Raw genomic sequence first — 13,920 nt, forward strand, 5'->3', positions numbered from 1 at the left:
ATCATTTTCAATGATGTACCATATCAACAAAACTATTGTTTTTTTGCCAACCATCATTGCCATTTGTGTAAAGTGTAGGAGGCGACATTGAACTGTACCTTGATCCTTGAAATTAACCGGAAAAAAGAATAAAGAAACACACATCCAATTTTTTTATAAAGAAAAAAACCATGCCACTGCCTTATTTTTTTAAATTATTATTATATACATATTATTTTGTATTTATTTATTTTCTCTTATAAACTCCTCATGCCTCAACAAGCTCAACTGGCCAGAGGTGCCGAAAAAGCTTGCTGGTGGAAAAATGGAGAAAAAAAAAATAGTTATGTAGTTATTATCAAGAATGTATATAGTGATGTGTAACTTTTCCAAAGACTTATAAGTCAATTTAAAAAAAAAATTAATTTTACACTTATGTGACAATAATCCTATTAATCATGTAAGCAACAAAATTAGATGGAAAGAAGATCTACTTAACACAAATCTAGAGTCTGGGAGCAAAATGCTTAACTTCCAAATTCAGGGACTAAAAGCTCTTTCAGGGATAGTTTAGAACTACTGTTCCTTTTGAAAAAGTCAGCTCTTGGGTTACATCACACAAAAACTTCATTTCATAAAAAGAATGAAGACATTTATTTGATTATTACAATTCCACTAAATTTAATCCCCCCTTTCTAGAAGCTGCTACATCAAAAATCAAACCCCACCCAGGACATACATATATATATATTCACAAATTCAAAAAATGACTGCAGGAGGCAAATGAATGCAGAATTAAGGAGGCAAAAAGAAGAGAAAGAAAGTGAGATGTTAATCAGAAGTTGCAGCATTCAGCTTGGTGCCTGCCCAATTTGTCCCACAAACAAAGCATTTGTTTTGGGGACTGGTAATGTGCAGTGAAGTAATTGTCTGCACAACCAAACTGAACAAATTTCCAGTTGTGATAGTAATGAACAGTGCTTGTACTATTGAATTGTCCAACCCACATCCCCATGCTTACATCTTCCATCTTGAACAACTGCATGCACATTTAAAGGCATCAGAGTTATATAAATAAACAGCCAATGGTTTAAAGTTTTAATAAAAAAGATTTGCATCTGTTATTCTAGTTCATATGCATTGATGATGTGAGCCATACTGACACATACCGATTAAAAGCAGTCGATATTGCAGAGTTCGGTGACATACATATAGAACACTGATCCATGTTAAATCAACAGCATCCACTAATTTGTGTTAGAGTAATAATAATGCATACTAAACGTATAAGAGTATTAATCTCTTTGAGCTAAATTGAGAAAACTCTGATCCTACTCCTATTTAAAAAAAGTAATTGCAGTCAATTGCATTTAGTATGGAAAACTACTAGTTTGATTGAAATATTACATCTTTTTCTTCAATAGTTTAATTTGATTGTTTTGGATTGCATTAACAGTTTGGAGTCAAAATTAATATTATCTTAATTAGTTGACCGAAAAAAAAAACAACAACATCGCTTTAGGGCCATTTTCCAAAGGTTTAAGATACCAGGAGCTGCAACCTGATTAAGGACTAGAGTTTTGGAGGCACAATGGGACTTACTCTTAGACTTTCATTGACATATTGAGAGGCGACGAATTTCGCAATGTCAGCAGTGATTATGTAGCCTGGTCCATTTGCATAAGGGGGATATATCTCTTCTGGCCATTCCTAGATCCACAGGTGAAGGTGGAGCTGAGGTTAGTCTTTGATTTGAATGACAGATAAATCTTTCAAAAAAAAAAAAAAATCAAGTAGAAAATTATTGATTTCATCTGATCAAGCAATTTCTGTTAAATTTTCAAATTTATTAATGCTAATGATTGTCGAAAGTGTGTTATGTAGCACCATGAGATGAGATGGTGGACAGTTTCTTAACTACTGGAGCAATCAATTATTTCCCATCTTATAAATGGGAGGCAGCAGATATGAAATGGCAGCCACATGGCATAACTATAAAAAAAAATTGAAATAAAGAAAATTAGGAAATATTTTAAGTTACAAGAAATAAATTTTATGAATTTCATAACTTACATAAATTTTGAATGTTTTAAGGTAGAAGTATTATAAATAATGGACCTGCATCTACAACATTTTCCATTTTAAGAGATAAGTTCCAAACACTACATTGTCAATGAGATTGAACCACTAGAAAATGTTACTGGGAATGTTATTAGTTACACAAAGAAATTTTATAATTTCAAAACTTACATAAATTTTGAATATTTTAAGGTAGAAGTATTATGGATAATAGACCTGCATCTACAACATTTTCCATTTTAAGGGATAAGTTCCAAACACTACATTGTCAATGAGATTGAACCACTAGAAAATGTTACTGGTTCAAATCAGGATTTTCCATTTGTTTACGGGAAATAAAATCCATTTTAGTTCTTGTATTTATATTCTTATACATGTTTAGAACTTCAAATAACACTTTCATCACATACTTGGAGGTTAGAAGCATTAAAGAGAGCATTAAAGGAATAAAATTAAAAGCCAGAAGCATTTAGAAAACTAACCTCATATGAAACTGCCCATTTCCCACTTCTGAGAGGTCTATGGAAGAGGTTTAGGTTACCCATATACAGAGGTCTCTGCAGAGCAAGGCCTCTGATTTCATTTAATACAGCATCAAGCCTAATAAATGTGTCATCATCACATTTCATAATGTATGCAGCAGTCAAGTTCTGAATCTGCACAGCATGGAAGCATTGTGAGCCTTAAAGTCACAGAATGCCTAAAAGGCAACTAGACTTGCATGAAACATGACTCGGAAATAACTCACAGCGTAGTGGCAAATGGCAATTGTCTTGAGAACCACCAGCTCATAATGATCCATAAAATGCAGGATCACTATGTCTCCGAAGTAGTCTGCTTCTTTCTTTAGAACTATATTCACCTCCTTTCTTGGATTCTATACATACATTATGGAGGAAAAAAAAAAAAAGAAAGGCAATCAGGAAAATGAAGAAATTAAGGTAAAATCTCCCAACAGAATTGTCTGCAGGATAAACATACAACAATTGCTACAATAAAATTGGATCCAATCAAAAAAGATATATTCAACCTGATGAAAAAATGGGACTGTTAGAAAAAGGGAAAAAATTGTGGCTGTCCTCAAAATGGTTCACCATCAGCTTTGGCCTTTCTTTCAGTTGAATGTCAAAACTACAGAATTCACCAGAATAAGAGAAAAGATGAAAAGCTAGAGAAAATAGAAAAACAGGCCTTATGCTATATTTTTCCTATCATACCGCACGCATTATTTTTTCCCTGGTAAAAACAAAAAAAGGTTTCTGGAATCACCTTTGCCTAGCCAGCAAGCTAGAGAAAAAATGGGAGTTGAACATCATCAATATAAGAAATAATGAATTAAGTTTCTAAAGTGATTATTCTCTACTGTTCCATAGCTCAGCTTACCTGAACATTTAAGCACTTCTAGTTACAAAATCCAAGTTAGAAAGGCTCTCAATGATAATTTTTGATAAAGCAAAAAACAAGGACTCATGATACAAGCCTTAGCCCAGTCTTTTAATTCAGTTGCTCACAGGAATTACTGAAGGAGCATGGCTCAATTTTTTATAGCAATAAATAAAGACGCAAACAGGAAGAGGTCAGCTAACTTGCAAATCTGAATAGTCACATATTGTGTTGTTATCCTTAAGTATTTTTTACATGGTCTGCATCATACAGTCAACTAGCACATTGGCAGAATATTGGTCATTTAGTTCATTAAAGACACAAATACGAAGTCAGCTAACTTACAAATTTGAATAGTCACATATAGTGTTGTTATCATTAAGTATTTTTTACATGGTCTGCATCATACAGTCAACTAGCACATAGGCAGAAGATTGGTCATTTAGTTCATTACAAGTACTGGCCTACATGACAATGGCTTAGCATCTAGAATCCCAAATGTGACTGTAGCACCAAGGGACTTTAACCAGAGTAATATCAAGCTTTGATACTGACTTGGACCTCAAGATGAGGTTAAAAATTATGACCAGGGGCTTGCATAAAAAATATTATATGACACAAATAATATATTAACTTCAAAAAAAGATCTGAACACAAATTTTATATAGACCAATGCCATGAACAGAATAGAACCCAAGAAAAATATAAAGCCCAAATTCAGGAAATAAAAACAGTTCATATATACAATCTAATAAAATAAACATGATTTTCAAGTTGCAAAAAATTAGTTACCAACTCTGCTCAAGCCTTGTCATAAGCAAGAAAAGTACAACCTAATTGCAAAGATAAATGTTCTCACCTACATCAGAGCATATAAATCATGCTGGAAATGCAAATACAGGATTTGTTAACATAAGTGGCATAATTTAGTTATATTGCTTTCCTGCTTTCCCTTCATTAACTCAAACCAAACAAGTCTTACTAGAAATCCTTCCATTTCTGACTAATAGAATTAATAATCAAGATAAGAGGTCAAAACAGTGGTGCAAATATCAGGTTTAAGTGCATCCACTTTCAAGATACTGAAGTCATCAAAATATTGATCCAAGTAAAATAATCAAGCCAAGATTTAAGGAAGATGTCACATGCAGAACATACATATTTTACATGGTTAAAGGGGCAGCATCCAGTAAAATCAAGACAGAAGACTTTCTTTCATGTGTGGCACATTAATCATGCAAATCACCCTAACCACAGTGCTGAGGCCAAAAAAAACTGCTACAGTATCCACATTAACCCACACACTTGCTACTTGGTAGATAAGAAGATTCCAGGAAATATTTGCTTGGATATTCTCATTTCTTGTGTTAAGCTTCCAAATGACGTCCTCAACCTTATCAGTGCCATTATATAGCGACCAACTTTATCCCAAAAAATATCAATCAAGTTTATCTTGCACCATCTTGCTTATCTCGTTATTGTTTCACATACTTGTAGGCCTTCTGTCATAGGGTTTTCTTGCATGCTTAGTGAAGGGTGGTCCCTTACTGAGTGAAGATGGCCGAGGAGGCCAAGGTAGGCCAAAATCCAAGTCCAAAGTAAGTTGATGTCCATACGATCATCCTATGTGTGCGCGGGAGACACACATGATCGAGGATCTTAGCCGGAAGTACAGAGCAAGAATCACGCGGGCAGGTGTAGCGTGTGATAGAGAGCTTGCCGAGCAGCGCGCGGGGAGTGATGCGCGTTGCCGAGGGACCTTGACCGAGGATGGATGATCGTGTGATCGAAAGGAGAGGCCGACAGGCCGAGAATTGGCTAATTGTTGGCCAATCAGCTGGATCAAGCGAAAGCACATACATTGTACGGTCGGTCAGCTTGATCGAGTGGGTGAGAGAAGGATCTTGCCCACCCATGAGTCAAGACAACATATATAGGAGGTACGGCGCGCGCCTTGACCAAGTGAATGGCACGGACATACCGAGGGAGTGGCCAACAGACTGAGATTCTTGAGCAGGATTTTTGGCACATTGGCGGCACTGTCAATTGTGGGGAACAACGGCCATCAGACACTATTCACAATGGGAACAACGGGCCGTTTGGGACATGACCAGTGTGACCTCCCCTTGGATGGATATTGAGCTATAAAGATCCATGGGGAGCCTTGGTATGATCACCTTGAGATATCCTTGAAGAACCAGAGTTCTTCTTGGAGTTCTCGGATCCTTTAATCCTTGATCGATCATTAAGCATCTCTTGGCCCTTAGTCTTTGGGAGGTGTTGGACATATAGTCCCACATCGGTTGTGTGATAGAAATGTAATGGGTTTATTATATATTGGTATAGGGGTTGAGCCACTAAGTTTTGAGACTTTTTGGTGTAAGACCTCTAAACTTATGTAGCACCCATATAGGCTCCACTAGTACAAAATCTAAAATCTAACATGGTATTAGAGAAATATAGTAGAGCCCAATATACAAGGTTGTCATAGGCGTAAGGCGCATCTAGGCGCAAGGGGTCATGGGCCCTAGGCACAAGGCGCAGACGCACGCTCGATTAACACTATGCGCACTAGTCACCACTAAAGAAAATTGAAAAATTAGAAATATTTGTACTAAAGATTAATTTGTATTAAAATTTTATAATGTTCTAAAGATTAATATCATAGAAGACAATCAGACATTAGAAAAAAAAGCATGCATAATAACATGCAAAATAATCTTCAAATGTATAATACAAAATGTGATAATATGATATAATGCATGTATATAGTCCAAATCCTAACTTTTATAATAAAATCTAGATTTTAGTGACTATTATTTAAATCATCAAGTCCATCATCATCCAACATCATCAATTTCCTATTCAAATTTATCATTCTCTTCATCTAAATAGTGGATCGGCCCGAAGAGGATAGATGAAGTCTAAATTTTACTTGGTTGGTTGTGTGTTGGTCACCCTAATTTTAAACAGCTTTGATTGTATGTGAGCTTTTTTTACTTTTAATCATCAAAGATATGTAAATAAGATTAAAAGTAAACTAAATATTTAAAAAATAACTAAATAAATTTGTTGATGTTACGAAGACGTGCCTAGGCCCACACCTTGAACCTTGCGCCTAGGCTCAAAGGCGCCCGCCTTTGTAACGGTGCCCGCCTAACACCTATAAAGGCGTAAACTGTTGAGCCTTGCACCCGAGGAGCCCGTCAGGCGCGCCTTTGACAACTATGCCAATATATATTAAAAAACATATATATATAGGAGCTCTGAGACACAAGTGATGTACAAGTCCATGTGAGTAGGACCTCTTAGACACAAGTAGTGTACAAGTCCATGTGTGTAGGACCTCTGAGACACAAGAAGTGTACAAGTTCATGTGTGTAAGACCTCTGAGACACAAAGTAGTGTACAAGTCTTGGTAAAAATAGACCTCTGAGCAAGTTCAAACTGACAAAAAAAAATGACCCAGTTGAACTTGGGAGAGGGTGTTGGAAATATAGTCCCACATCGGTTGTGTGATAGAAGTGTAATGGATTTATATGTAGGTATAAGGGTTGAGCCACTAAGTCTTGAGAATTTTTTTTGTAAGACCCTAAGCTTATGTAGCACCCATATAAGCCCGCTAGTACAAAATATAAAATCTAACAGGAGGGAAAGGCTTCGGATCACCTTCATCCTTAGGGAGTCGGATGAAGGTCTTGGCCGTTGTTGTCTTGGCTAGTGCTGCAACCTTGACTACATTCTAGAAAGTTTATCTTTTGTCTGTTATCACTAGTCTCCCTTTCTTGATTCCTTTTCTTGTGGCTTTTGTTGCTTGTATCTTTGCTTGTTGGGGTGTGGATGTGCGATTCTTGGACTTAGGCTGACTTGCACCCAGGCTAGTGCCGCACAGGCTAAGTGACACTCAGTCAAGCCCGTGAGAGGTGGTATTAGAGCTATGGAGCTCTTCATCAAGCATTGATCTTCAGGTGATGGTGACAGACCGCCACTAGGCAAGCAACCTCAAGACCGGAAGAAACCCTCTTGATGGCAGGAGAATCAAAGGATAGGCTAGACCGCCTTGACGAGAGATTGGAATGGCTTGAAGTTATCGTCGGGCGATTAGAGTACTTGATCAATGCATTTATGGATTGGGAGAAATGCAAAGATGGTACCAATCGTGGTTGTGATTCATGTCCCGTTTATGAGTTGGGGGACTCATGATCATCAAGGGCGCCGAAGGCGCATTGGTCTGGAGACAAGCCAAGAAAAGGAAGATGATAAGAGCCAATGTATAAAGGACCCAAATGCAGAGGTATCTTTGCTGCAAGAAGGCTCATGGTGTGGAAGAGACTTAGGAGGGGTCATCCAGTCGTGGCAAGTTCCACTCCCACGGATTGCTACATTTACACCGGTCCTCACTTGGGTCGTATTCGTCCAATAGGGGAGTGTCCGAAAAGGAAGGATAGGCCTGCACTTGTCTATGCAGAGGATGGGGAAAGTGAGCCACTTATTCGAAGAACCACTCTCCAGCTATCCTAGTCGTGGCAGAGCCATGGAAGGAACACTCGGTCACTTAATTCTAGGAGGGGCCAAAGAGGCATCAAGTTGCGAAAGAAGACTGAGTCTTGTTTGTTTGTTTTGAGTCAAAAGAGAAGTGTGTATTCTCTTTTGTTGTATTTTTGCACTATGGCTATGGGGTAGTTACCCCCTTTGTTGTATTTGTTGGTGCTGAGTAGGAGGGTTGTTATAGTCCCTTTGTGGTAGCACAATGTTGTAACAGTCAAGTCTTGTGAGTCAAAGCTAGAGTCATATCGCTTGGCCAATAGGAAGACAAGGACAAATGTAGCTTTTTCAGCAAGAAATGGAGCCAGAACAAATACATGTTCTGCCGGCAGAAGCGGACACAGGTAGCTTGGCCAAAAGCAAGTGAGAAAACCTTGTTGTTGCTATTGTACCTCAGAGGAGAAGAGGCCGTAGGAGCGGTTTGAAACAACAAAGGCAATGCGGAGGCCGTTGGATTGCGATAGCATTTGACATAGGATGAGATGAGGCCCATGTTAAGGTGCCAAATTCGATGAAGTTATCCGGAGGTGATGGTGATTGGGGTCTTAGAGAGGATCCGGAGGTGAAAAATATGATGAAGTTTAAGTTTAGCTACATATACTACTTTGGCCATGTAAGGTTACCGAGAAGACTTAGCCTCTATCCGACGAGGGCATCGGGACTTTCCTGGTGGAGTGGTTTGTCATAAGGCTTCCTTGCATGCTCGGTGAAGGGTGCTCCCTCACTAAGTGAAGATGGCCGAAGAGGCCAAAATAGGCCAAAATCCAAGTCCAAAATAAGTTGATGTTCGTACGATCATCCTATATGCGTGCGGGAGTCGCACATGATTCGAGGATCCTAGCCTGGAGTGCCGAGCAAGAACCACGCGGGTCGATGCTGCATGTAACTGAGAGCTTGTAAGCAGTGCGCGGGGCGTGATGCGCGTGGCCGAGGGACCTTAACCAAGGATGGATGATTGTGTGATCGAGAGGAGAGACCGAGGGGCCGAGGATTGACTAAGTGCTGGCCAATCAGCAGAATCAAGCATAAGCGCAAACATTGTATAGTAGGTCAGCTTGATCGAGCAGGCAATAAAGGGATCTAGCCCACCCATGAGAAGAGACAGCATATGTAGGCACGTGGGATGTACGGCGCGCCTTGATCAAGTAAGTGGCACGAACATACAAAGAGAGTGGCTAACAGGCCTGGATTCCTGGCACAGTGTCAGCACTGTCAATTGTGGGAAACTGTGGCCCATCAGACACTGTTCATAGTGGGGAATGGCGGGCCATCGGGCATTGTTCATAGTGGGGACAGCGAGCCTTCCGGGACATGACCAATGTGACCTCCCCTTAGATGTCCATTGAGCTATAAAAGGTCCATGGGGAACCTTGGTATGATCATCTTGAGATATCCTATAAGAGCCGGAGTTCTTGGAGTTCTTGGATCCTTTGATCCTTGGTGGATCATTGAGCATTTCTTGGTCCTTAGTCTTTGGGAGGGAAAGGCTTCGGATCACCTTCATCTTTAGGAAATTGGATGAAGGCCTTAACCATTGTTGTCTTGGCTTGTGGTGTAACCTTGTCTACATTGTAGAGAGTTTATCTTTTCTCTGTTATCCCTGGACTCCCCTTCTTGTTTCCTTGTCCTGTGGCTTTTATTGCTTGTATCTTTGCTTATAAGGGTGTGGATGTGCGATTCTTGAGCTTAGGCTGACTTGCATCCAGACAAGTGCCACATGGGCTGAGTGACACTCGGTCAGGGCCGTGACACCTTATGGCAAGACACAAGATGCAGGCAAAGAAAGGTTGTACTAAATGGATTCCTTGATTTATTAATAATGAAAAGTGTTGGAACTAAAAAAATATAGTCCCACATCGGTTGATGTAAGGAAATGAAATGGATTTATATATAAGCATAGGGGTTGAGCCACTAAGCCTTGAGGCTTTTTGGTGTAAGACCCCTAAGATTATGTAACACCTCCAATCCTGGTAAAAGCAACTATAGGGGGACCCAGTAAAAAAGGCCTTTGAGGTTCCAGTGAAGAGGAACACAAGCCAATTAAAATGGGATCTCTGAGACAGAGTGGTGTACAAATCCTGATAAAAATAGACCTCTAAGACACAAGTATAAGGTACTTGGTGTATAAATCTCCGTAAGTTCAATAGACAAGGAAATAACCCAGTTGAACTTGAGGGAGGGTGTTGGAACTAAAAAAATATAGTCTCACATCAGTTGATGAGAGGAAATGAAATGGATTTATATATAGGTATACGGATTGAGCCACTAAGCCTTGTGGTGTAAGACCCCTAAAATTATGTAACACCCCCTAATAGGGCCCACAAATGAACTTATTAAAAATTCAACAAAAAGAATGAATCAACTTCATCTTCCAAAGTATAGTCCTCCAATCAAAGGTCTACAACATGGCATGACGGAGACATGATTTTCTGACTTTCCGTTCATGAAGCACTAGTTTAGATTAAACATAAAGCAAGCCAATCAGAGCAAATTCACAAATTGATTAAATTAAGAAGCAGAAAGCACCAAGTGTTATCAAGTCTCTGCATAACGTGGGCAATATTCCAGCACATGAATAGCCAAAAACCCAAGGTAAGGCAACAAATTACAATCCATATTGTAGAGATGTATAACGTAAGAAAGTTCTGGATACATAAAAAATTCATAATGAGATTAAACAGATCAAAGAGTGTTTCTCTATGAGCTTATAGAAGCTACCATTAAAAAAAAAAACATTTGACTCTTCATGTCGCTTCACATCTATCATCCTAAATAGTTCAAGCCAAAGCCAATAGCCCACGCTTCAATTTTTGCTAAAGCTATACTGTTTAGAAAATCACATTAACATTACATAAGAATCTTGTAACAAAAATTATATCTAGCTTTCTAAGACACCAAGTATGTAAGTTGCTTTTTAAAGAAATCATTTTACCACTCAACTTAGTCTAAAGAATCATTAACGAGTTACACTAGTAAGTGATACAGAAATGACTAGTAAAGGTAATAAATATGTCTGAATGTTCTAGAAAAAAGTTAAATATATCCATATAACCAGAATGTTAAGATCACAGAATCCATATCATAATGCAAAGTTAGATACCAACAAAGAAAATAAACTTACCAATGCAACGAAGAAACGAGCAACTACATTCCCTGATTTAATTTCAGGAGATTGCATCCAAGTTTTTCTAATAGCCATGCGCTCCGCAAAATGATTTGTAGAAGAGAGAACTCCGATGAAAAGATTAATTGGACTCTCTGGCAAGGGAAGAGATTTCCATTCCTCAGTCATTTGCAGGGCTTGCAGTGGTGAAATACTGGGATGAGATCTGGGGAGTAGGGTAGCATATGTAGAATGAATATCCACATCTCCCTTGACAACTAAACCTGTTGCATCTTCTAGAGTAAATCCCTGACAAAACAAACATTTCTTCAGAATTCAGATAATACATTGAGTACAGATAGAATGGTGGTTATCAGGAAAAAAAAATTGTAAACGCAGTGAGCAGATAAGAGAATGAAGAGAAGTAAAAAATTTCCTTGGTTTAGTAGTAATTTTAGCATTCAGCAAAATAAGCTCAACAATAAGATAAAGTTGTATCAGGCAGAGAAATCAAAAAACAAGTTCAAAACTCACCGTGCGATACGGGAATGAAGATACATGCCGACCCCCAACAAAAATGTGGAATCCTTCCAAACCAGCTTGCAGTGTTATAACAAATAACTTTTCCTCTTCAAAAGGAAAATGCCAGGTTATTTCTGGCCTCTTTGCCCGCCCAATGAACCGTTTAAGCCATGAAGATGTTTTGGATTCTTCTGGCTCAACGTAGTCACTACGTACCCATCTCTCACACTTGCGAAATCCATCCACTGCCCACAAGAAGGATACAAAATTGCAGAATTCAGCTCATCTTTTGCTAACATGAATAGAACAGATGAAAAACTAAAACAAACACCACAGCAAACTACAGACCAGTACATTGAAGAAATCTAATATACTAAAAGATTCCCATGAGGAAGTTGATCATAACAAGCAAATATAGAAAGTTGGACCTTTACAGGTTTCAAATTCACAGATACATGGCTAACATTCAGCTGCAAGGCTTATTTGCTAAATTAATAGTTTTCCTAAAATAACAGGGAAGAAAATCCACTACCAAACAGATTTGTTTGTCTTTCCAAATAAAACTCTGATTCCCACTAAATCCTAGATCATGCTAATGAAGAACTGTTGAACTTCGAGTGAAGTGAAATGAGAAGCAAAATATTAAACCTAATTAAGAATTTCAATGAACAACGCAAATATCAATTTATTGAGAATTGAAAAAATAAAAATGCAAAACAAGGAAGGGCTTGATACCAGTATCATCATCATCCTTGGAAGCAATACCATCACACCTCATTGCCTTTCCCCACTGCATCCTATAACCAGTATTATGCTCAATGACCGGCCTCCAGCTCCAATCCCCCTGCAACCTCGGATTGAAATGCAGTATCTTCGGGGGCTCCTCTCCATCCACCGCCCTCAACCCCTGCAACTCCACTGCGAACTGCGACACCATCACCGTCCTATCTCCGCCTCTCGCCACATACTCTTGGTGCGCTAACCTCGGCGTGCCCACCACCGTCACTGCAGTCCCCACTTTCATCCCGCAAGGCAAGAGCATCACCTTCCCCTTCCCGCCGCTCATCGACATCGATCCCGGACAAGATTCCCTGTTATCCTCAAACAAAGAAGGGGCATCAGCGACATCAAACTCGGCTTCGGCTTCGGCCCACGCTTGGAGTCCGAGGATCCAGGCCTCCCGTGCCATTCGATCGATCCGGGAGGAGTTGCGCCGTGGAGGATCGCGGCTACGGCGGAGGATGTCAGCCGTCAAGCGGCCATAGCGTGCATTGCGGACGACGGGGTCAAGGAGTCGGTGGTGGCCGGAGGAGAAGCCGAGGAAAGGGCGGTGATGGGGATCAGGATCGAAAAGGGGACGGATTTCAAGGAGAAGAGGGAACTTGAAGGCCATGAAGAGGAGGTAGAGGACAGCGGCGGCGCCGACGAGGAGGCATGACGGCCGGCACCGGCGGGGACGGGGACCGAGAGGATCCCCGCTCCGAATGCGCTTCATCGTGATCGCGATTCAGAGGGCAAATTCGTAATTAAATGGAATGTTTTTTGTTTTTTTTTTGGCCAAGCGTATTAAATAAGCATTTTTCTTTTGGCGGGATTGGGATTGAGAATGTGGAGTGTGGCAGGAATGATTTCGGGACCGTTGATTGAGAAATTTGAAAATAATAATAATAACTAGATTTATGTATTCAGGTTAACTGTATCTAAAAAGAAGATTGAAAAAATAATATAAAATTTTTAAAAAAATTATTAATGTCATTTTTTTTTTGTAAATCGTTTTCAGTATGAGAAGTATATTCTCAAAATGTGAAAAGTGGAGAAATATATTTCTGGAATATATTATATTATTTATTGAATAATGAAAATGATTTCATTTCAATACTTTAAAAGGAAAAATAATTTTAAGTATTAAGCCTTCTACTTGGTTTTTTCCTTTTTTGTTGTAAAAATTGAAATAAGATACATGTCCAATATATATATATATATATATACAGACATTTTATCATTCAAGAGAATTTGTTATAACTCATCATCACATAAATATTAATTTAAGAGCAATGTTTTCGTTGATATGATATTAAAGAGGCCTTTAAGATGGGTTTCTCATCGGTCCTTTGACTAAGAAAAGATAAATAAAAAAATGCTTTAAGATGGGCCATCATATGTAAATTTTTTTTTTTTATAATTATAGGAACCATAAAGACAAATGGCATATGCAAAAGAGAGCTGCTAGCAGGAGATATTTAGTTATAGGAATCAAAAGTTGTTCAAGTTCTCATCTTCAACTAAAAAAAAAAGTGAACAGAAAATGA

General features: G+C 38.8%; 1 protein-coding gene across 2 annotated transcripts; it reads right to left on the reverse strand.

Moving 5' to 3' along the window:
• Window positions 1-715: 715 nt before the first annotated feature.
• LOC120267831 (hydroxyproline O-galactosyltransferase GALT2-like) lies at window positions 716-13,129 on the reverse strand. Of its 2 annotated transcripts, XM_039275508.1 has the most exons (7): window positions 12,347-13,129; window positions 11,624-11,856; window positions 11,108-11,398; window positions 2,807-2,935; window positions 2,541-2,714; window positions 1,582-1,689; window positions 716-1,018 (listed from the first exon to the last, which is right to left on the reverse strand). In XM_039275508.1, exons 1-7 carry the CDS (start codon window positions 13,104-13,106, stop codon window positions 815-817), a joined length of 1,899 nt encoding a protein of 632 aa, XP_039131442.1. In that variant the 5' UTR covers window positions 13,107-13,129; the 3' UTR covers window positions 716-814. The 2 variants fall into 2 exon arrangements, with proteins under 2 accessions (XP_039131442.1, XP_039131443.1); XM_039275509.1 differs by lacking the exon at window positions 1,582-1,689.
• Window positions 13,130-13,920: the final 791 nt, after the last annotated feature.

Source organism: Dioscorea cayenensis, chromosome 8, assembly GCF_009730915.1.
Source record: "Dioscorea cayenensis subsp. rotundata cultivar TDr96_F1 chromosome 8, TDr96_F1_v2_PseudoChromosome.rev07_lg8_w22 25.fasta, whole genome shotgun sequence".
Lineage (NCBI taxonomy): Eukaryota > Viridiplantae > Streptophyta > Magnoliopsida > Dioscoreales > Dioscoreaceae > Dioscorea > Dioscorea cayenensis.

Excerpts from the sequence above, each read along its gene's own strand:
- LOC120267831 (XM_039275508.1), bottom strand. The coding sequence starts at position 13,106 with ATGAAGCGCATTCGGAGCGGGGATCCTCTCGGTCCCCGTCCCCGCCGG. Across the intron at positions 2,936-11,107 it reads CTCGTTTCTTCGTTGCATTG|AATCCAAGAAAGGAGGTGAA; the intron begins GTAAGTTTATTT and ends ATGTATGTATAG. Across the intron at positions 2,715-2,806 it reads TTGCCATTTGCCACTACGCT|ATTCAGAACTTGACTGCTGC; the intron begins GTGAGTTATTTC and ends CATGCTGTGCAG.